The sequence below is a fragment of the Poeciliopsis prolifica genome, unplaced genomic scaffold (assembly GCF_027474105.1).
Source record: "Poeciliopsis prolifica strain line A6 unplaced genomic scaffold, Auburn_PproV2 SCAFFOLD027, whole genome shotgun sequence".
In the NCBI taxonomy this organism is placed as follows: Eukaryota; Metazoa; Chordata; class Actinopteri; order Cyprinodontiformes; family Poeciliidae; genus Poeciliopsis; species Poeciliopsis prolifica.
Window position 1 is genome coordinate 2,645,976 of NW_026562402.1, and position 25,228 is coordinate 2,671,203.

At 39.2% G+C, this 25,228-nt stretch overlaps 1 protein-coding gene across 1 annotated transcript in view; it reads right to left on the reverse strand.

Annotated features, from left to right (window-relative positions):
- LOC129371628 (kelch domain-containing protein 8B-like) overlaps window positions 1–25,228 on the reverse strand; it is a 140,043-nt gene that overhangs the window by 94,693 nt on the left and 20,122 nt on the right. Inside the window, exon 2 of the mRNA XM_055048328.1 lies at window positions 19,521–20,721. Coding sequence (XP_054904303.1) covers window positions 19,521–19,911 — 391 coding nt within the window. The 5' untranslated portion in view covers window positions 19,912–20,721. The remainder of the gene's footprint in view (window positions 1–19,520; window positions 20,722–25,228) is intronic.

Consider the following 25,228-nt stretch of genomic DNA (forward strand, 5'->3'; position numbering starts at 1 on the left):
GTCGAGGACAGTTAGATATGACAAAAATTACGACTGGTCAAATATTTGCAACATTAAAAAAATAATAATAATAAAATAGATGTCAAATATCCTCCAGCAATGCCAATTGCTAATAATATGTGATGGATATGTGATGGTTCCAGCGTATCATCACGTTATGGCGCTATTTGGATGCTCTGGGTCTAAAACCAAAAGGCAATGCAGATTATATTTGCTACCTGTTCCACAAATTGTGCGGGACCGAGATGTCTGAGTGGGTGAGATAACCAGCCAGACTGCTGGCAATATTTTTACATCAAAAACTAAATGAAAAACGCCATGAATAAACTTTAATGTGCTTGTTATTTAGCAGACAAAAATTAATTTCAACAGACAGAGACCTGAAAACCATCAGTAGCCATCGATATGTATGGCTACTGCTGGCTGATTGGCTTTTGGAAGAACAAAGAGGAAAAAAAAAATTCACGCAATTATTTTTTGACCTGAGCAAAAATGATCCGCTCTACACAAAGTATGGGTGTGATGGTTTATGTAAGGCAGAGCTTCAGGCTGGGATTTAGAGGAGAACCAAGGTGAAGCAACGATGAAGTTAAGCCATTAGTGAAATTAAAAGGTGTTTGATTAAGCTGGATGGACTCTGGAAAAAGCAAAAGGTCAGACTATTGAAGAGAGACAGAAAAGGAACAAAGTATAGTATGAAAAGGTTAAGGAAGACACCATCAAGCAGGTAATAGAGGTGTAATTAAACAAAGGAAGTGAACAGGATAAGCTGATGGGATCACTGCTGAGGAGGAGGGAATAAGAGAAGAAGAAGAAGAAGAAGAAGAAGAAAAAGAAAAGGCCTGATGGGGTAAAAGGACAAAAAATTGTATCAAGATATTCAGCTGGGTAGTGATGCATGTTTGGGTAGATTACTGCTCATGATTACTTAAGCAAAAAAAAAACGCATATATACTATTAATGATATTGCTATATATTCTTTAGTTAGGTTCATAAAAATGTTGGCGCATAAAAAAACCTTTTGGGTGTAATGATGGATCCACATTTATGAGAAGAACACATTTTAACAATATTTTTGGTCAAACTAAGAAAATGTTCAAAAATCATAAATTTTGCCTGAAAGAAGAAACTGCAACATCAAGTTCCGTTGACTCAAGCTCATCTGAGTCATTTAATTTGTAGCAAAGTGAACATTAATCATCATATTTGATGTATATTTGCTTGAAGATTTTGATGGCGGTATTTGACAAAATGTAATGTTTATTGACTGTTTCATCATTGCTGACTGTATTATGATTTTATGATGTAAAGCACTTTGAACTGCCTTGTTGCTGAAATGTGCCAAACATATAAACCTGAATTGAACTGAAAATTATTTTTGGGATTTTCAGAATAGAATAAAGAGACATAAGATTTCATAAATCTCAAACTGCGGAAGTAAACACTAGCAAATAACATTTGACCAACAGATAAATCAGTGTGGCCTGGATCTTTCTGGGCATTTCTCCACACACTGCAGCAGTCCCATCCCATGAGCAACGCCTATATGCAGCATCAGTGCATATAGGCGTATATATTGCAAAAGTGATGCAATAATAACACCAATTTATCTCAAGTTACACTTTCAAAGTGGATTCTATCTGTATACTGCTGAGGTACATAAATGTAAAAACATGTCCTATATTTTTTCACTTTAACTTTGGACATCAGCCGTAAACATACAGCAGAAGATTCAAGGGATTGTATCCGATTTCTTCCATCTCACACCAATGAAACAGTTGAAAGCACTGAAAATAGTCATTGACATGCATTTATTTTATTCCAGATCAATATTCCAAACATTCTGCTTTTAAATTAAATGAAGCGAGTATCACACAAAAGACTACCTGATTTATCATGAAGGAAAGTAGAAAGGGTTTCTGCCTCCAGCTTAGCCTGCCTCCTGTCCTACTTTCTGAACCTCTAGGAACCGACAGAAGAGCAGCAAAGCTCTGTTAGGAACATCTGGACCAATAGGATCTCTGATGTATGACGGAGCTGATTATGAAGGGCTTTATATGCGCGAAGGAGAATTTTAAATGGAGCCAATAAAGAGAAGCTAAAACAGGAAAAACATTTTGCCTCTTCGCTTTTCAACAGGATTCCTGCTGCAGCATTTTGCATAGGGTCAAGGCTTTTAACTGATCTTTATGTAACTGGATATAAATTGGCTCCATTTGTTTTCTAAAGTGCCTTAAAATGACATTTCCTGTGAAATGGTGCAATAAAAATACACTGAGATTAAATTTAGGCTTTTCCGTGTGTGTATTTCTGCCACTCCACTGGAATAACTTCTAGTTATGAGCCTCTTTTGTCTCCATAGGTAACCGTTCTGTTAGTTACACTTCAAAATCTCACCCCTCTCTGCTTTAGGTTGCCACCAGTTTCTGTCTCGCATCTTTGCTAATTGCTGCTCATCTGTTGTTCAATCATCATTAGTGTCCTCAGTACACACAGCACCCACCACAAGTATTGGCACTGCTGGTAAAATCCATCCAATAGCTGAAAATAAATAGTTGTTATGGAGACATTACTTACAAGAGGACAGACTCTGTTGCAGTTCTCTAGCGTGGATCAGGTGCATCCTCATCCATCCTTATTCGTCATAGTTTTTAGTTGTCTACAGATGCGGTGCAATTTTAGACAAACAACTGTACACTGTCCATTGCCTGAGGTAAAGATCAAAACACATCTGCCTTCTTGAATTGTATGTTCCATTTCCACTATGTCTAAGAGAAACTGCCCACCGTCATACTATGTTTGAGATCCTCCAACTTGAACAGAATAAAATATGTGAAAAGTGTCTAATAGTTATTTTTGAAGGACATATTAGGAGTTTTTATGGTATCTTTGCTTTGTTTAGTTTTCTTTTTCTTTTTATTAGCTTTTTGTTTCATCTTCAGCACAATATCATGTCACCTTCTCTGATTGAAAGCCCTAAAATTGGGAAAACCATTTATGAAGCAATAACAACCTGGTGCAAATTAACTCCTGGTGTAAAGCTAATGCAGAAACAATTAGCTACTAATCGAGTAAAAAATAAGTAGGGGGTTTAATTTTTATATTCAAAGGTTTCTTTCTCTGTGAGTTTGTTCTTATTGCTATTTATGTACGAAAATATATTTCTATATTACTGTCACAACATCAGGGTTTTCTCTCCATGGAATTGATTGTGGTGCACTGTCACACCTTCAGAATAATTTGCTTTTTCAATGTAAACCATGTGAGAGATGTATAAATAAAGCCTATATATGCCAACTATACTAACCACAATCAGATCTTGAATAAAATGAAATATCATATCAAGGAATCCTTAGGTGCATTCACACCGGCCCTGTTTAGCATGCTTTAACTGTCTAGAAAGTCTGGTTCGCTAAGGGAGGCCTGCACAACCGAACTCTGATGCACACCAAAAAAGTGACCTCTGGTCCACCTATAAACCTCAGCCTCAGTTCAGTTGAAGTGAACGGGTCAAATACACAGCCTGTTCTACTTTTTGAACCTCTGGGAAACGGCAGAAATATGGATAGTAATCTTTACAAGAGGAAAATGTACCCCTTTGGTACAACATGGTTTTCTTTGTATTCCCTGTATTCCAGTTTAAAACTTTATGGTCTGGGATGTTTTCCATTTTACTCTGCAGTGTTTTACATTCCTCCACTGGATCAAGACAAGTCCACCCTACACTGACAGGGTATCCTGTGGTTTGCTTGGGGAAGTCTATTACAAGGATGAGTCTTTGAAGAGTAAACACCTTCCACAGTACAGTTAATTCCCCTCAACGACATCCTGTTTTCCCACTGCAGCTGTAAAGCCCCAAATAAAAGCTGCTTTTTCTTTTCTGTTCTTAAACAGTCAATGTGAAATGTAAATGTTCACACTATGGTCAAAGAAATACTTCACTGTCCTTGTTTTTGTTGTTGCCCTGCCCTGTGGTTAACCCTGAATCGTGTTGGACCAATCAAATTACAGTTTATTTTCAAAAGGGGTGTTCATAATTCTCAATGCAATCTTTGTTATCGGTCTGCCTGTCTGCTCTCAGCAATAATAAGCTCCTCACATCCATATTCAGAGTGTCATTGAGACAGCACTGATACCTCATTATCTTCCTCACCATTATTATGCATGGAGTGAAAGTGAAAGTGGAGATGGTGCGGCGGCTATCGACACATGGGAGGAAGTGGCAGAATACAGTAAATGTGGAAATGTGAAAAAGCAGGAAAGGGAGGAAATATGCGAGACCCGAATGCATCAGAAATATGGCTGAAAGGAAACCAAAACTGATTTTTTTTTCAAGTGATGAACACAGCGTCAGAATGCAGCTACACTTTTAGATCTTTTCAATCTGAAAAAAACAATAAACTTTTTTGACATCATTAAACAATCACAGATTCGCCCAAAAAACAACAGAGACTTTGAATTTGGTGTAAGGTCAGGGGTCAACGGTTCACGGTCAGGTCTGGATTACATTTGCAGTAACACCAATAAGGATATGAAAATAATTAAAACAAGATGGAGTGTACTTTCACAGCCTATTGTATCACATAAGACTGACTGACTGACTGACTGATTGATTGATTGATTGATTGATTGATTGATTGATTGATTGATTGATTGATTGATTGATTGATTGATTGATTGATTGATTGATTGATTGATTGATCAAATTAGTGTTTCTGCCTTTGTTTGCTGGACTAAAGATGGATGAAAAGGTTTTTCCCCAGTGTTATTTTGACAACCATATAATCAACAGTAAAAGGCCATGTGTGTACTCAGTTCAGTTTGAATGACTGAAACTTTATACAGAAACAGCAACAACTGTATCGCCACAAATTTTCTTTTCTTTTACAGTCATCATGTAATGTATTACTGCCCATCTCTTTCAATAAAATGCTCAATAAAATGCTCAATATTATATAATGGTGTGTTGGTCAAGAGTACAGGATGTTTTTTTTTTCTTTTTTTTTTGTTGAGGTTTTTTCCAAGGACTGCAGTCGTATCAAATACTGTATCTTGATAAGGTCAAGTAAGTTCAAGTATTTCACAGCAGACGTTTCCATGCATCTCAGTCCGTTTCTGACTCCTTAACTTTATTTTTCCCAAATGTCATCAAAATCATATTCACAGCTGACCTTTCAGCTTCTAACAGTGCCAATGTCAGGCTGAACGTCTGCATCATACAGTATTATGTGTCATGTCGGTTTCTAAACCACTGCAAGCTTCATTTTGTCAGCAGGTTCTTGAAAAGTGTATAAGAGAGACAGAGAGAGAGAGAGAGAGAGAGAGAGAGAGGAAGAGAGAGATGGACTTTATAATTTGCCACATCTTTTTTGGAAAAGCCCATTTGCCACAAATTCATTTTCAAAGACTTCTGAAAAACATAATCTGTGATGTAATTAAAATTTTGTTTAAATATTATGTTTGCACTAAACACAAGAAGCAACGAAGCATTTTGGTTGTGTCTTTGGTCGAGACGTAATTGTGGCAACAAGGTGTATTTTGTTGTTTCTACAACTGGGAGTAGCTGATCAGCATGTCAAAACATCAAGTGATACCTGAACCCCTGGTCTAACATATAATACGGGTGTTTGACACACTTATTAATGTAGCACTTTTAGGCCTGTCTATGTTGAAGTTCAACTATATTGTATTAACAGCACTTGGAGTAATAGCTGCAAATAAAAGCCGACGCCACATGGAGAAAAATGAAGAGAATTTTCATGTTGAGCTTTTCAGGCACAACAAAAGGCTCCCAGCAGCGTGTCTACCTGTCAATGAACCTATTAGGACAAAAAGGGGCCACTGAGCCGAAGCGCATCAAATAAAACAGGATATGCTAATGTAATTTTGCATTAGTTGCTCTGTATCACTCTATTACTCAGCCGAGGCGGTAAACACAGCGGAGCGCCGCTGGGCCCGCCTGTCGGAGCGCATGTGAAGAACCTGCAGTCTGGATCTGCCTTCCGCTGGCTGCAACGACAAAGAGGACAAAGCAGGCTGGGAAAATGGATGAGTGTTAAGGTAATACATATGAGAAAGCCAGACATAGAGGGAAATGTGATGGTGAGGTGTGATTCCATCATGGCAATACCAGTGGAGGATATGTACTTGTGATAAAAGTCTTTCACTGAATTCGCTCAAAAAGTTTTTCAATATAAATTCTGCACTTAATTCTGTCTGTCTATTCCATACAGAAATGAATTCAATATGGAACTGCACAAATTTCAGGGAATTTGTGCAGAATAAACAATATGTGTGAACAATGTTCACAATATAATGTGGAAATTTTATTATAGCTCAAGTTTTTTACCCTTTTTAAAGGTGTGTAGATGTAGCTGAACACAGGCGTAGTGGTGGACACATTTCCACTAATCCTCTGATGCACTAATTCACTAATAGTGGAGCTTATTTTTTGCTTATAGTGCTTTAACCTTTTAACCAACATTGAAAGCATTTGTTCCACATAAATCCCAACCTGCTGATTTACTTGGGTGTTTTTCTGAACTTTCAGGTGAATAAAGTTCAATATTTTAACAGTGATTTATCAGTAGATGTTCTTCACATCCGTCAGACAGAAATTCTGGGCATTAATCCGCTGACAGTGGAGACAATTTTTTTGTGCAATGCTTTAATGGTTTTGCTGACCTTGAATATGTTAAGCACACTTAGCTTCCTCTATGTCACTCTTTCTCAAACTGTGGTCTCTGGACCAGTGGTGGTCCGTTTCCTCTCCACACCTCCTCCACCCATGATGCAGTGCAGCAAATGACATTTATTCTGTACCCAGAATGCATTACTGGAGAACTACAGTAAGCAGTTTAAAATCTACTGATGACTTGTGTGCTTTCTGACTGAAGCCTTGCTTTAGTCAATTAGATACTATGCTGGTGTAGTACTTTAGTGTTTGTGGAGTTAATGCTTTTATTTAGTGCTCTGCATTTAGCACAGCAAACTTGTTAGCTAGCGGTGGCCAACACTGCAGAGGTTAAACCTGCCTGCTGGGGCAGCACACTCCTGCAGGACCCAGTCATCCTTAATTGAACCAAATCCAAATCTATTTTTAGACATTTTTCAGCTGTTCTTTTTTTCCCTCTCATTTATTCTTCTCCTACATCCTTCACTTCCCCTGGGGCACAGAAGTCTCCCCCAATCCAGAAGCACAAACCCAAATGAGCGACACTGCTCAGCGTTGCTTCTCTGTCAGACAGACAGACAGCTCTTGTTTGTTTAGGTTTTTTTTCCTCCCTGTAATCATCCTCTCTATGAGCTTCTAATGAAAGCCTCAGCAGGGCTTCGGGCTTCCCCTGGTAAAAGCACTTTGGCAGAGAGGATGAGGCGCAGCCAGAAGAGTCTACAGCAAATTGAGAGTCATCATGCAGCAAGCTCACAGAATCAGTAATCTGGGCTCTAACTTTGAAAAGTCAGCACTGTGGATCTTGGTCAAAGCTCTTCTAATCTTCAGCTAAACTTGGCCAAACTGGCCACCAGGAATATGATTGGTTTTGTCGCTTTTAAGGTGATTTGCCATCTAGCTCATCAGCATGCAACGTTCTGAGTGATTTTCTCGCCACAGTATGTCTTTCAATATTTTCATTTCTAAAATTTTACTACACAGACTTTTGCTCTGCTGCTGTTACAAATGGTGAGGATGCAGCTTATCCACAACATCTTTTTGAAGGGAGAGAAGGTTTCTCCTAAATCTTTTGCAGTCAGCATGTGTAGGTGGAGTGAGAAGCAACAGTACTTATACCGATAACTGTGAAGCTTCTTTTCTCGGTTGAGAGAAATCTGGCGGTGCTCTGAACTCCACCAGCCTTCAGGCTGCAGTGCGCTCCGGTCTGTGGGGGCTAACATCAATGGAGAACTCACATCCCCACCTCTTTTGCCGCAGACCCCTATCCCAGTTCCCCCCACCCCTTTGGAGTACTGAAAGCTTTGCTCAATAAAAGCATTTTCCAAGGAGTTTGCCTTTTTTTTCCCCAAGGACAACTACCAACAATTTAAGATTTGATTTTAGAGCCACACTGCAAAAACACAAACACCAATTATTTTTGATCTAGTTTCTAGTGCAAATATCTCCGTGTACTTGAAGTAAGACAAAACAACTTAAAAGTAACTTTTCAGCAAGATCTAGAAGATTGATTTAAGTCAATAAATTCCTAATATTAATTTTAAAAAGTACTAATTCCAATGGCAGATTATTTCACCCACAATAAGAGAAAAATGTCTTGTTGAAGTAATCTGCCATTTGAACTAGTATTTTTTAAATATATATAATTAAGGAATATTAAGGAATTATTGACTCATAGATATTCCTGAGAAGTTACTTGTAAGTTTTGTCTTATTTTGTCTGATACACCAAAATACTTGGTAAGATTTTGTGTCTTTGCACAAAATTTAAACATAAAATATAAAAGATGTAAAAGTCATCTGAACGTTTCACTGAATTTAAAAAAAGTCTAATTTCATTGAGTCATCTCATGTATCAAAGCTTTGCAAAAATGTTCACTCGGTGTGGATGAACTTTTCCACACCGAGTTGTATCAGAATTTTATGAACTTGGTTCCTGCACGTCTGAGATGTTCCACTGGTTGAACGCAGCTTTCTGAAAAGCTGCATCCTTCATCGACTCTGACCATTTTGAGACACTTTTTAGCTTTAACCAGGTAACTGTGACATGAGCCGCCAGCAGACGAGCTTTTCTCATTCTTCTCCCTTAAATAAATGTCTGATGCAACCAGGAGTCACTTTAGGTGCTTGTGCAGCTAGGGTAAAAAGACAGTTCAGCTTCTTTCAATTTGCGCTCTTTGAAATGTAACGGAATAAAAAAATTTAAAAAAAGACTAGATTCTTTCCAGGTTCTTAATTATCCATTTATTATTTTAAATTAACTCCAACCCCAAGGGTATTGTCCCAGAAATTAAGCGATAACAGTGGGATTTTGAGACCATTTTCAACTAATATATTTCAACTAATAATGGCATAACAGAAGTATGTAACTGTAACTGGAAGATTTTTGCACAAATAATGCACAAAAACAATAAATAAAAAGAGATTAATCATACATAAAATACATTATGACATCACTAAACAAAAGTGCCTTTCAAAAAATATTAATCATCATGGAAATTATTAAGCTCAATTAATTTATTATGTGATTAATTAGTTGCTTTTTGCAACAGGCTTGTTGGTCAATACTGATATTGACCTGATAAGATATCAGCACCAATCACACATACTTTTATCACCTATTTTGTTGAATGATGGAAAAGTCTTGATCGTGTGACAATGCTCTAATAGAGAACAACAGGCAAAGACAGCAGGTCCCATTTATTACTAATCTCTGGGTCTGTCTGCAGGAAAGAAGAGCTACTGGATGGAACTGCTAGAGCAGACCAAATACTGGATTAAACTAAATACTGCATTAAACTAAATGCTTCATTAAACTAAATGCTGGGGTAGAGTGCCTCCATTAGGTGATTATATCTCAACATTAAATGCAGGTAAATATAATCTGTGCACATTTTTTGCATGATATCTAACCAATTTCCAATATCTATATCGGATTGGACACACCTACTAATAGTCATTGAGCTGACCATAAATTACCAAAGCAATGTACAGTCAAATGTGCAATTTTGTCTGAGAGCCCAAACCAGGTCATACAAACAAAGAACAATTGGCCCAACATTCCTCTGCAATAGTATGACTGAGCTGATCATGAAGGAAATGACAAGTTATTGCTGTTAGAGATGGTTTCTGGGTACACTCTCTCCACTCAGTTTTTCATATTGTAAAGATTAAACTCTTGAATGCAGCAATCTTATTTCATGGATTAAAGTTTCAAATCTTCTGCAATAACAGAACATTTGAGAGAGCAGCAGATGACTGTGAGTTTCTTTCAGTTGTGTATAACTCATATTAAAGCTGCACCATCTCAGCTGAGACATGAACATGCAAATATTCCAGCACAAGGCCTCCGGCGCAACATCTCAGCGTCAGCTCAGCTGGGCCACGCTATCAAAAGCAGCTGTCATCGGAGACTGATTCCTTGTACAGAAAATGCTACGCACAACGTTCTACCTGAAAAACAAAAAGTTTCAAACTTACTGCCAAGCTCTTTTTTAACACAACAAAAGGAGGAGATCAGGACTGTTCCATAGCTCCGCCGACAAATGTCACCTGTATGTCATGATCTTGGGCCAGGCTGCTTACACCATGTTATTGCATAAAGCAAAAAGACTCCCAACTGACAAAAGTTTTCTCAGACAGAGGAACTAGCATATTTCCTTTATTTAATCAGGTAAACCCAGCTGAGATCTCATTTTCAGGAGCATATATCTGTATGGTGCAATTTGAAGATGCATCAAAAGTTGCATTAAGAAACATCTAGCCCTGCTTATTAAATCTGCTGCAAGAGAGTATATAGTATGCATCCTTTAGAAACTCTGGGGAACCAGTGATTGTGACCACTTTAAAAGATCACTAGCATGTCTGGCTGCTTTGAATTAAAGGAAAGTAAATACCCAGTGTGGCTTCCAAGTAAAATTCTGTGTGGCCAAATTTGATGGCAAGAAGAAAACATGTTAGAAGCTGTAGAAGTGTTGTTCTAGCACAGGGGTGCTCAAGTCCAGTCCTCAAGAGCTACCATCCTGCAACTATCAGATGCATCCCTGCTCCAACACACCTGAATCAAATGAATGGCTCATTACCAGGCCTGTTCATAGCTGAGCCTGGTCTACTGGAGTAAGGCTGCAACTAAAAGTTGCAGGACGGTAGCTCTCGAGGACTGGACTTGAGCACCCCTGTTCTAGCAACACATGAAATCTAAATCAAATATAGTGAAGTTCCAGGTTATATCTTCTTAAAAGGGAAGATTATGTAATTTTTTTTTTTCAGCTTTATATAATTATTATTATTCCCTCATCAAAAACATGTCTGAAGTGTTGCCTTGATACTTTCATGCATGTTTGAGAAATTCTTTCATCTCCATGGCAACCATTCAGCTGTGAAAAATGTGTGGGTGGTCCAAGCCCCGCCTACGAGACAGAGCCCCGCCTACAAGACAGAGTCCCGCCTACAAGACAGAGCCCCTCCTTCTAGATAGAGCCCCTCCTCAGAGCTGCAGTTTCTAAGCTTCCACCTCCGATGGCTGAGGAGGAGCAGAGCAAATGTCACGGACAGAAAGCATGGGAATCGGGGGGAGTTGTCCCGTCAGACCAATGAGTCCCAAAACTACACAAACGCAAGTGTGTGTAGTGCAAATGGTGCACATGGAAAACTTGTGGGGTCCAAATGACCTCATCCCTAGAGACCGTGAGAAGATTAAGAGTCATCCCAATAATCGAGGCGTCCGTACGATTGTCAGAAGGGAAACATTGTGACTGTACAGTGTAACCACCAATAAAGCCTGCTTTCTCAGCAGAGCCAACACAGCCTCTATCTAAGGAGGTTTTTTCCATGTCACACCTTTTTTTTCTCCAACAAACGCTCTCCTGCAGCACTTTGAAGCCGTGACAGCATGCTTTTATCTTGTACCTTGTAGAAAGCAGCTTTATATTTCTCAGGAGCCTGACTGGGTTGTGGAGCCGTCGCCTTTCAGTCCGTCGTTCTGCAAGGCGCCTCACACTTCACTGTGCAGAGGCCAGCAGTCATTAATCACAGACCAAAGCAGAAGGAAATTAGACTCATCAGTACAGTAGCTGTAGCTGTATGATATTTCTGAGCTGTGCTTCTGCAACAATACGGGACGAGGCCTAAAAGCTCCGTGGTGCAGAAACCAATGCCTGCAGCGCAAAGAGGTTAGGAGGGAAAATGTGGCATAATAGGGCCAACGCCCAAAGACACACACACAGAGGAATATATAGAGAAACAGTGGATGTGGATTCTTTATGCTGCTGGATTTCGGAATAAAGACATAACATGAAACAGAATCGGGGGAGGACTGGAAGGAGGAGAACACACATTCACATTTCACTGTCACACACTCTGAAAAGCATGCTTTGCATAAGTCACACACACTCCCAGACATGTGCAACTATAACACACGTATTACCTCTGATAAGTCTAAAAACAAACACGGCAATCACACACTTGTTGCCAGGCAACAGCGACACCAGCTTGGTCGTTCAACCCAAAAAAACGCAGAGCAAGTTGACAGACAGACAGGGAAACAGTGAGGGGGCGACCGGCGAGGGGAGGCTGAGGGGAGAGAAGTGGAGCAACAGGAGGGGGAAGGAGAGGAATTCCAGAAGCACATAAATTATGAAAATATGACATTTACTGCTTCAAAATCACTTTTCCATGGAATTTGCCAACTAAACATATTTACAATAAGCAATCACATCATGATTTAGTGTAAACATAATGTGATAATCCCTATAAATTAAACTGATTTAAGTCTTACATCATCTTAAATTATGAAAATATATTTTAAAAAATGCAGCAACCAGGTCCTTAAAAGTTGGCTAAAAATTATAAACCATATTTCATTTTTTCACACAACCTTAAATGTAAATGTCAACATTGTGTCCTGAAGCCAACAAAATGAAATTCCACAAAACCTGAATAACCAATAAAACCAAGATACCTGATAAGGTTCTTTACCTCATTTGACAATTGTTTTTTATAGTTAAAGTACCAGATTTTTACTTCTATGTTCAGAGGTTAGCACAAAGCAGCTTTTATAAAGACAGAGCAAAAACCTTTTTTTGAAATAAACCGTTCATATAAAGAAACTCAATTGTTCTCAGAAGACCTGCTGACTTGCAGATTTTTTTGTAGAGCATATCTAAAATATTTGAAAGGAAATTGAGTTTGGGAAGCTGAAAAACCTTGGACACAGTGTCACTTAACATGGCTTGTTCTCGCAAAACAACCAATTGAGGAACGTCATTCCTTTTCCTTGGCACTGATTGGCTGTTTCCCCCAGAGCAAGATAACACGGACTGTGTTAGTGGCAGGGTGGTCTCCACTGTGTATATTAAGGTATGTTTGGTGTTTGAACTACTAAACTTGGCAGTTCTAAGCATTTTTTGAGGAGTCTAAAATGGTCGCACACCTCAGCTTTTCACCACGGCTGTGGTTCCTATACACTCCCTCCTTATCAGTACTGATTTCATGGAGCTATAATCATCTCTGCTTTCCTATTTTCATGGTTTATGTGCTAAAACATTTATTTATAACATCCCATCCATTGACAAAAGTTGTTTCATACAACCCTTCTTGTCCAAGTCATAGTTTGTCACTTTTCTTAATTAGAGATGCACTGCATCCACACCTGAAATGGACTGCTTTCCTTTGAATATAAATCCGACCTGTAAATGTCATAGCGGAATATGTTAGTCGCCTATAAAATTGGAAGCACAAGAAGATAAACAACATAGTGGCAATAAATCTCCACTGAACTGCATTTCGAGACGAGGTGCAACGAAATGATGTCAATAAGAGGCGACATCACTACAGAACCGGAGAGCGATATAAGAATAACAAGAAGTTTATTTTATGTGATGACCACATATTATTTTTGATATCTGAAAATGCATCATGAAACTGGTCTTGCACACCACTAACAAGGTCTCAGATTTAAAAGTTGGGGTCAAATACACAACATACAGTAAAGAAATGTCGACAGTGAGACTTGTTCTGAATAAATAAAGTGTGAATAAAATTTCTTATCCATATTTGAACAATTTATTCCTCAAACATCATGAATAAAATTGATTAGTTCTTTGTAAAAAAAAAATACCCAAAATTGTTTTTCTTTTTTACTATTAATAAAAACTGCATGATTCTAAGTGGAACACTAATCCAACACACCAAGAAGTACTAAGAATAAGGGGATGTGTGCAATGGCCAGGTCCTGTTGACTTGTGTTCATAAAAGTAAGTAACAAGACATTACCCAAAATAAGCAACATGTGGACAGTGATCTCAAAAATTCCTTGGCAAAATCGAACCAAACACCACATTTGTTTTGTTTTTGTTTTTTTCTTTTGTCTTGGTATGTGTAACACCATCAAGCCGCCACAACGCCCACGCTCCAATGCCTCCAGTGTCTTTCTCCTCCTACTGGTCCTGTCAAGCTGTCACTACAAATATGTTGGCCTCATTATGTGTGTTTGTGAGTGAACACACACTGTTAGCGCATGTCACTGATTTGCCTTGAGCCAAGGATTAGTTCACTTTCACAAGTACTGTGCTTTGCAATTTAGCAAAACATGCAAACATCAAGGTAGAATTTGTTGTTATTCTTTGGTTTAGTGGTAGATTTGCTTCAAACCGTGTTTCCTGCTTAGGCCAAACTATTTAAACCTTTTTGTGCTTTTTTTTGAACATATTTGCTGTATCCCCATCATGGCTTGAGGCAAATTGCAAACAGAACTTCATACAATGACTTTCTTCCTGTCAGTCTTCTGTAAAATAAAAACATGGCAGGTGCAACTAATAGCTATGATGTTAGCAGACTCTCCAGCTTTCTGCAGCTCATCTAGAGAAGCGTTCTCTGAACCTGGTCCTGAAGAGACACTGCCCTGCATGTTTTAGATGTTTCCTTGATTCAATATATATGATTCAGAGGATCGCAGCTCACCAAACAGTTGTTAAGCAACCGTCAATTGGAATCAGCTGAACTGCAGCAAGGAAACATCTAAAACGCGGAGGGCGGTGCACTATCAGGACCAGGGTTGGGAAGCACTGCTCTGGAGTTACCAAGAGTTTTTTGGTCACTTGTCTGATTAAAGGCTCTCCCAAACTTTGGTTATGTGGTTGTCCGACTCAGCTGTGTACAATGACTTTCCAATTTCCAACCATAAATTTTAAGCCATTTATCAATCTATATTTATCTTGTGGAGAATAATACAAATGTCTGCTAAAAGTTCCTCTAAAGTATTTCTGTCACTTGCAGATCCAAACCTGGATAGTGGCAACAGACAAATAACAACATTCCTGTCAAAGTGCATTTCCACATAAAATATGCATGCACACTTCTGACCAATCACACAACATATCACACACAGCTCTGCCAAAATAGTTTGAGCCAAACCTGGGATTGGAAGGAAGGATCCTCTGGACAGTTAAGCCTCAGATTCAGGAGGAAAAATGTGGATTTAGTTCTGGTCATGGAACACTGGACCAGTTCAAGGGGGTTTTTATGAACTTGGAGAAGAAAGTTGGATTAGTTTCGGGAGGCATTTGTGTTTCCGACACTAATAAACATGACGCTTACATACTACGCTGCGATCCAGATTGTGACTGTGAATAAAATGCAACACAGCGCTGATCTCGCCTCCTTTCTGTCAGACTCAAAGACCAGCGCTCCTAGTGCTGCCCTTCACTGCTTGTCTCATCTGTCTTTGTGAACTATCAGACAGCTGTCCATGCAGTGATCCACTTCCTTTCATTTGAGATTCCTCACTGCACCATGCTCTGATTCCATATAGCAATACCTTAGTGAATTAGTTTCTCTGTATCGCTTTGCTTCTACTCTTTGTACCTAATGCGTTTACTGACAGACTTTCATAGCTTTTGGCTTTGTTTGCTGTTGTATTGACTAGCTTGTTTAGCTGCCATTGTAAGAGCATTTTGCCTGGTTGTTTTCTTCTGCAGAGGAATAAACAGAGCTCTGTTGGCTCCGTTTTGATTTATTGCATTTATGAATTATCATTGCCCAGAGGCACTTTGTCTTTTTAAGTTCCTTTATTAGATTAGTGAGCAATTTAGAAATTTTCTGAACCGAAGCAACTTGATTTATATTGCCACTCTCCACCCTTAGTGATCTGAGACTTAGCCTACGAAACAGGCAACTTGTTGCCTTTGTTCTGGTGAAATGAAACAACACCAGAAGAGTCATATACATCTGACATCCTTACATAAAATGTTTCTTTTTTTCTGTCAACACAGAGAAAATATATGCCGACTCTTCTGTTGCACTTTATTCAAGGTGTCTGCAGGTTTGAGCAAGTCAAATTTAAGACCTTTTAAGACCTGTTTATGGCCAAAAAACTAGAAACACAGGGAATTTTGGGGGGATCTTGTTCTATTATAATCAAACATAACTGATTATTACACTTGACTGTAGTACATGCATAATAAAGCATAATGCAAATATTGTGAAATTTGTGACTCTTAAATTCTACTTTGTGATTTTCACACTGCATACGACTCGTCATGGTCTTGTCATCAACCCAAAGCGATGATGACTTTCATCTGACGGTGTTGTTTGTTGCTCCCTGTGTGCCGGACCCATTGCACATGATAGACAACCAGCTAGCAAGGCTATATTAGCTGCTAGTTGCCAGGAGCTTCAACTGCCTTGAGCCGCAGAACGCAGTGGAAATGTCTGCACACAATGATAACTTTAACCTGACAGAAAAGTCGAGAGAAACATAAACAATATATGAGATTAAATAGACCTGTCACAACAAATTTAAAGACCTGTGATTAACTTATTTAAGGCCAACTTATATTTTATTTAATAAACTTAAGACTCTCCTTTTAGATACACAAACTGAAGAGTTTTTAAGGATCCGGGAACACCTTGTTATCGTATTTTCTATAAAAATAGTGTTTAACTGATTTGCAAATTACTGCATATTATTTTGTTACTAATTGCACACCGTGGTATAAGAGGAAAGCGTAGACTTTAAGTCTTTGAGAGCACTTTTTATCTTGAATTGTTTCTTTGAAGTTAGATTGAAAATTCTACATTTTTAGTCACTTGATCTAACGCTTCAGTGTGTGATGACTGACAAAGTTTCATGTTTTGACATATTTGTACAATAATTCATCACCCCAATCACCAGCGCCTCCAATAACACCATAAAATGTTACTCTCATTAACATTGCACTTAAATGCTCCTGTGTTCTGTTCTTAGCCTTCAACATGAGTTCATTTTGCAGGTAAATTAAAAATAAAAAAAGGCTCATTACAGAGATGTGCCCTCAATCTTCCTCTATTACCTTGAAAGGTCACATTGATTCTTCATTTTATCTGGTTGGCTGGAAACAGTATGCTGCCTGACATGTAAACAGAGGAAACAGCAGGGAGGAAATGCCTCAGCCTGCGTATCAGGCTTCTGGTTCTCTCTCTGCACTCAGTCGTCTGAAATGTAAACACTTTAAACTTTTTTTTCACTTAAAAAATGTTGGACAGACATAGTTTTGTCTGCACAACATGCACTTGGTTGGTTGTTTTCTTCACTCCATCTACATCACTTCCCCTCAATTTGTTTCTTTATTTTAAGCTTATTGCTCCATACCAGCTCACTCTGGTGATTAATGCTTCATTGGATTTTTCACTGGACTCCCAATAAATGCTTTTTTTTTTTTCTAATTGCCCAAATGTTGTAAAGAATCATCTTCATTGAGTTCTATGCAGCGATCAAATGAACAACATACAGCATATATTTTGGAGACATTAAAAAAGGAGTTCTATGTAGGAAATACCAGCATGAATCATTAAGGAGTCATTTTATCATATTCTGGATTTGGATGTCCTATGAACAGTGATGTAATATAGGAGATAAAACTATTTTCAAAACAATGTAAAAAAATATATATATAAACTGCCCATCCATTATAAAGCATAAACCAAAAATTAACTGATTGATTGTTTCAGTAGTTCAAGGACTAAAGCTGTGGAATCAATTCAAAAATATCAAGTCAGTATAGTAATAGTGTGAGTTATATTTATTTATGTTTGTTTTTCTCCTAGAAATATTGCAGCTAAAATGACTTCTGACCCTTTTATGAAAGAAGCCATCAGATCAAGTAAATTTAAGTTGGGCCAACAAAACAAAAACTAATTTGCAGAGTATTGTTTTAGGAAACTACCATAACTTATGCACTTACAGAAGTTTTCATATTCTATAAAAATCCATGTTGTGAACAGGAAGAGTTTCATGAATCAGCATTCACTCTTTAGCCAGCAAACACCTGGGAAATGTGAATTCAGGTCAGACTGCATGCTGATCGACTATTTCACATGAAAAATCCTCTACGACAAGAAAGCCTCAACACAAACAGAGATATATTAGCTGACATATCCACCAATTTCCTCAGGTTTAACTATTGACCAGCTGACAAGCCAGACGCCGGCCTCAGATCTGGAGTTGTGTGCCCCGAGGAAAAAGCTTTGTCACTTATTATGAGCAGCACAAAATCTCAGCGACTCTCAACACCAACCACTTATGAGTGACTTCCACTAAAAAGACACTTCAACCCCTAGAGGCCCTGGTGGGATTTCTTCCAAATGTATCGAATTATTTAGCTCATTTTAGCGTGTCACAGATTTTCGTTCGTCAGTGCTACTGTGCCAAAACAGCTGGATTCTCCACTGCAATTTTTAATTAGTCTACTTGAGGCAATTTGTAGTAATTAATGGATCAAATCCACAGATAAATGCAGATAAACTCATTGCAGCAGCAAAGCAACTGTGATAAAGTGCCTTGCAAACATTGTTCATTTTTTTTAAACAAACGTCACTGCTTTTAATCTTATTATGCATCTGGTTACACTTTTGGAAGGAAGGAGGGGTCTGTGGGTATCGAGGTATAAAAGGGGGTGAGCACAAATGACTGTGATTTTGATTCATTACATAAAGTCTCAATAAAATCCACTGGTGTTTGTGGATGTAGCATTAAAATATGTGAATCAGTTCAAGGTGTTAATACTTTTGCACTCAGACAATTTCAGAACCTGACAGACCCCACACACGACATTTCAAAATCTTGGATATATTTTTGTATTTTAGTCATACAGTGTGGTGTCAATTCAAACAGCAAAGACAACACATCACAAACAAACCAATTTTTTATTTGCTAGCATTCAGATGTCAGATGGGAAATTTCCTAAAACTTTGAACTGAAACACCAGTTTAGAGTAAACAAACATGGCCGACTAGAAGAGGCAATAGGGATAAATGATTATTATATTTAATAGAGAAAAAAACAATACAAAGACGTCTCCAACATTCACCGAACTTTCTGGTTTGTCACGCCAGTTGCTTTGTCTCCTTTATTTAGAATTTCCCTCCATGTTTCTGCCACCTGGCCTTATGATTGGCTACATGTCAGACTCAACAAGTTGTGTCATCGTTTGTCCCTGAGACAAAACCAAACATACTGTAATGTCAGGCCAAGACAATCCAACATGTTGAATATCTTATTTTAGATCAAAGCGGTCCCAACATCTTTCAGAGTGAACAAGATCACTGGTAACACTCCACACACAGAGCAGGAAAACATCTTAAGATTATCTTAAATACCCTCCCGATAATCAGACATCAAGGCAGTTCTAAGAGTTTGAAAGCGATCATTCACTTATTGCTTTTTCAACAATATGACAATGTGATGATTTTAAAAGTCAGCAGACTTTTACTCAGTTAACATCTCGAAAATGTTAACTTGAAAGCAACTTCTCCAACTTATCAGAAGAGAGCAGCTGCATGCAACAGCATCTCAAACACTAATTTCTCCACCTTACCTCTCTCCACGGCGGTGACTCCCATGGAAGGCTGACCTAGACTGGCCTTCGTCTCCCACTTGCCCTCGTCGGGGTGGTACATTTCCACAGAGGCCAGCGGGGTCTGTTGCTGGTTCATTCCTCCGAGCACCATCACCTGTCCCCCAAGAGCTACGGCTGAAGCTCCCGCTCGCGCAGTGGGAAGCGGGGGCAACTGGCTCCACGTCTGGCTCTCAACATCCAGGACTTCCACGCTGTCCAGGGGCATGCCGGTCTCGCTGCAGCCCCCAAGCACGTAGAGCAGGCCCTCGTGGTAGACAGGTGTGCAGTAGACACGGCGCTGCGACATGGGGGGGAATTGCTCCCAGTGCAGGGACTTGACAGGACTCACCGCCATCTCCTGTACAGGCATGTCTCCAGGGCCGAGAGGAGGGGACGCACCATCACACGCCAAGCTGGAGACGGAGAGCGGAGAAGTTGGGAGAAGGACGGGGCGAAGCGGCGTGTTGGGTACAGAAAAGTGGAACAAAGGAGAAACAAGCTGGAGAACAGGCTTGTTTCTGTCTGACTGACTGACTGACTGACCAGCTGAAGTCCTGAGTCCACAGAGGGACAGAAACGTGAGGACGGCGAACAGAGTGAAAAGTTCCTCACTTCCAGATGTCACGAATCTTTCCCTCTTCAAATGTTTTATTCATCCAGCCGTTGATGTTTTGGAGCATGAAAGCCATCTGCCCTACTGTGTCTTTGGTTCCCTCCTCTTCCTCCTGGCAAGTTATTTTCAGGAAAATTGGCTTTAAATGTAGTCCTTATGAAAAAATAAAAGATGTGCTTTAGGAGGAAACCCAGAAGCTTTGACTAGAAAAAACTCCAGAGTCTAAAGAACAAACAGCCCAAGGAGAGAAGTGACCATAAGATCAAGGAGCACTGACCTTTATTCGGGTCTCAAACATGGCAGAAACACTCTTCCAGTCGGTGTTTCAGACCTAAAGGTAAAGGCAATATTTCAACTCCTCAGCATCGGCTCTCAATGTTTATTTACATCCAAACGATGGAGCCAACAGTTCAAGGAAAGAAATCCTTGATAGCTGAATGCAAGTCTTTAAAAAAAAAAAAGCTCTATGGGAGTTCAGTAAGTGCAATTCGTCTTTTCATATGAAACCAGTTTGCGTCACCACTGTAGCTTCCTGGTGGCTTTGGTGAGGATGAGACTCTCTGGGACCTGGAAGGAAAAAAAAAGTTCTGGGTGAGATGGGGGAAAAAGACATAACATTAGAAGACAGATGTAAATATGCACCTTTGCACAAACAGAATTGGAATTTCTTATTTTCACATTTATTCCCCACAAAACCTACCCTGTCATTCTTTATTTAACAAGAGGTAACAAGACAATAAAAAGGCTTTTCTCCTCGCTTTCCGGGTGAGTTGGAGGTTAAATGTCTCTTCATAGGACTGTCCTGCTTTGCATGTAAATCATTTAAGCTTAGGTCAAATGTTCCAGGTGTCCTCCTGCTAATATCTTGTAATAAGAATAGAATTGTTCCATTTCTCTGGACAGGCTTTGTGTCGCTAAATCGGGTTAGAAAGCTTCGGCGGTCACACATTTTTCAGTTTTCTCTACAATTTTTCCATGACGCTGACTTTAGGGGCTTTGAAAAAAAAACCTTTCCAGTTATTAAGTTTTTCTGCCTTTAAGCCATTTCCCCACAGTTCTGTAAATGTGTCACAAAGTGTGCACTTTCTGGATGCTGACTTCAGAGAAAGTCAGCATATATTCACTTATTTGAGGAATTCTGCTTCTTCTGATGCTGTGGAGCAAAAATAATGCAAACTTTGTTTTTCCTTTCTGGTGATAAGAAGAAAGTATATGTCACTTTTAAAATCTACAGTTTTACAGTACAATAAATTGATCCTGTGTGTCCATTTCTGTGAAAGCAGGTCTTTTCACAGTTTGGTCTGATGATGGACATCAGCAATGACCTTAGAAAGGCAGTTGTCTATTACAATCTTTTCAAACAACTTGAAGTCCACCAATCGTCAGCTGAATCAGTTATTTACAATTGGAAAACACTGAAGATGTTTGGCCCAAGTGTGGCCACTTCCTGCCACCACATTTATAAACACTCATTTGTTCATAAATGGTGGTTGGCTGCTATCCAAACTACTATAAATCAGACGTATATTAATAATAAAATCAGTGCCCAAATCTCCACCGGATCTTGATCAGCTACGAAACACTCAGCAGTGCACAGATGATTACTTCATCCCAGAGGGAAGACCTTTTAACCTTCGAAACCAAGAAAATAAAGCAAACTGGAAAACCTCTAATTATGTGAACATTTTATTTCAACCACAAGAGTCACTCCCTCACACAATATTCATTGAAATTACACTCAAAATGATACTTGTGTCTTTTTTCAGGAGCAGCTTGCTGTTTCTCTCTGCATGGCTTGTTGCTGCTGTTAGTTTTAGACTCTGAGTGAGCTGCTTCTGTCTGTAAATGTTAGCTAATGGGAAACAAAATAGAGCTGTGCTCATTCCTGCAGTTAAACTTAGCACATCTACCACTGTGTTGTATTTGCATCACTCTCTGTCAGAGCAGGAGCTGAGAAATAAACACTCCCGACTGCTGATGTCATTTGACTAAAGAGCAGAATATGGATTGGACGCCGTTCCACTGCAGACAAAAGCCACTTATTTGTGTGTGTAAGTGGGATCTGATCCAGTCAGAGAGCAATCTTACTGGTAAATTCCTCTGCTGGATTTTACCCTGAAAAGCTGTAGGGAGAGAAATGAGTGATTCAAACAGAGCCCTTCATAACATTGAACACATCTCAGAATGCTGAGTTTGACTGTGCAGAAGGGAACCTGTGATCATGTCCAGGTTCAGCCCAGAAGTCCATTGGTGAACACTTTTATAATCACATTCGGTCTTTTGGCACCAACGGCATTGGCTGCATTTCCATTACAAGTGTGCATAAAACTGTCAGAGAAAACCCCACATTTTTGCAATTGCAGTGTTTCCATATAAAAATAAAAAAGGCAATTAAAATCACACGGATATGTTTGTTAAGATGATCAGTCATTAGAAGAACATGCCACACCATCGTCCTCCAACTACCTTCCATCGTCTTCTTCATGTTTTGTGTCAGTGGCAAATAAGTCCATTTTGATACAGCTAAAAAAAAAAACAAAAAATAACTTATCATCCTAGCAGCAGAAAAAACTTTTTTACAGCAACAACATTAATTCTTGTTTGTTTTTTTTTTCTAACTGGTGCATTTCCGTTGAGCAAATTTATTTTGCAAATGTCAAATTGTGCAGTTGATGCAGCTATTCTCTTTGTAATATAGATGTTTGACTCAGTGTGCGTGTGTGTGTGTGTGTGTGTGTGTGTGTGTGTGTGTGTGTGTGTGTGCGTGTGTGTGTGTGTGTGTGTGTGTGTGTGTGTGTGTGTGTGCGTGGGTGTGTGTGTGTGGGGGTGTGTGTGTGTGTGTGTGTGTGTGTGTGTGTGTGTGTGTGTGTGTGTGTGTGTGTGTGTGCGTGGGTGTGTGTGTGTGGGGGTGTGTGTGTGTGGGGGTGTGTGTGTGTGTGTGTGTGTGTGTGTGTGGTGTGTGTGTGTGCGTGTGCGTGCAGTAGGACAGAGGAGACGTGGTGCCAGTCAGAGAAATAAAGCAGCACAACGAGGTTCGCTGCTCGGCTGCCCTCACATTCTGTCTCCCAGTGTGTAGTATTACAACACATTCATAATTAATGATGGCCTCCTCCTCGTTACAGTTCTGTCCTGAGCCCAGTGGACAGCCTGACCTTTGCAATGTGTAACGGTAAGTGTGTGTGTGTGTGTGTGTGTGTGTGTGTGTGTGTGTGTGTGTGTGTGTGTGTGTGTGTGTGTGTGTGTGTGTGTGGGTTCGCAAAAAAAAAAAAAGAAAAGAAATGTTATGGCTCTCATTTTCAGTCCAACTGTGGGAAAATTAACCTGTCAGGCTCAGACATGTATGCTTCTGTAATCATGGCGGAGTCTTGAAAACTAAAATAAACAAATTAACCTTAAAAAAAAATCCTTCAGGCATGTTTAATGAATGCCTGAAATGGGAAATTATATCCATCTGTTCAGCTCTTCTTAGGTTTCGAGAGGAAGAAATTAAATTGAGAGCAAATGAAAGCTGAAAAAAGCTGTTATACAAATAGTAAATCTGAGATTTGTTATTTATTTATGTTTGAATGTATAATCTAAAGTCTGAAGAATACAGATGGATAGAAGGGTGCAGACTGCATATTGGTTCATTTCATCTAAAATACAAAGATGACAGTAAAAATTGAGTTTACTAGTAGTGCTGTAGATCTGTCTTGAATCATAATTAAGCATTGATACAAAGTGAACACAAAGTATCAAGAAGAGGAAAGCTAACCCGACCAATAAATCATGTGAAATGTTGCAGATTTAGGATGTCTGTCTTTAAATCCCGAAAAATACATTATCTTAATCCAGAAGTTAAAGATTCTGGCTAATTAGCCTGGGGTGGATGAGAAATGGAAACAAGTCTTCTACTCCAATGAACAATGTACTGGAAATATGGAATTGTTTGAACCACTCCCACTGCAAATTCACAAAAATATACATCTCAAGTCATATTACTATAAAAAAAAGTAAATTTTAGCTGCACCTGCAGTCCAGTTGATCCTAACTAACAAAGAAACAAGTTCAGTTTATTATTGAAATTGGCTGAAAATGTGCAGCCAATTTGCTGGGTTTCTTAAGAAACCATAATTACTCTGACAGAGAATTTGCTCTTGCTGGACGATCATGTAGCAAAAGTGGACAATCACTTGCGTTGTGTCGTTGCCTTTGCAGCAATCCATCATACTGTGCATCAGCAGTGGAGAGGAAAAACTCCCCTTTATCAAAAAGAAACCTCCAGCGGAACCAGAACCTCCCTCATCACAAACACACCTGGAGTGTTGCTTTGATTCTTTCATGTATGTTTGAGAAATCTTTTTATCTCCCATGGCAACCATTCAACTGTGCAAAATGCCTGGGTGGACCTAGCTCCACCAAGTTGAGCTTCCGCGTTACAGAGCACCTCTCACCCCACGACTCCCCCACTTAGCTCCTTCAGACTAGCAAGCAGCAATTAGCAAACACCTGGTGGAGCTGCACATCTGATGAGCTGTTTTACAAGTTACTTCTTAGAAACAACGTTGTTAATGGAGGAGCGATGCTGCGATGACGTCCTGAACGCAGAGTTTCAGAATGAGCAGGAGTTTCTTAAAGAGACAGAAGCCCACTTTCAAGTTGTTGAAGTCATTTTTGATATTTAGAACTTCTTTTAACCACTGGAGTTAACATAGCTACTTGACTGTGCTATAAAACAGCATGTGCATGGCAAATACAGAACACTGGCTCTTTAACAGAAACTGCTCCCACAAAGATCCTCCTGCAACCTGGGAAACAGTTATCTGATCGCAATTCATGTGAAATAAATGGGTTTCTGCTCATTTTATAACTTAATGCTTATCACAGAGAGTACACACTCGCCCTCCACTAGAATGGAAATATCTTTTTTTTGTTTGTTTGCATAAATATGTGATGATTTAAAAGCTGAAATTTTAATGCAGGCTCCGTCTGTGCTACTGTATATATTTATTTTAGGAATCTAACTGAGCGCGTTTATGACATAATACCAGTAGAATGAAAAGTACACATTGTTCCACCAAAGCTCAGCTGCTGC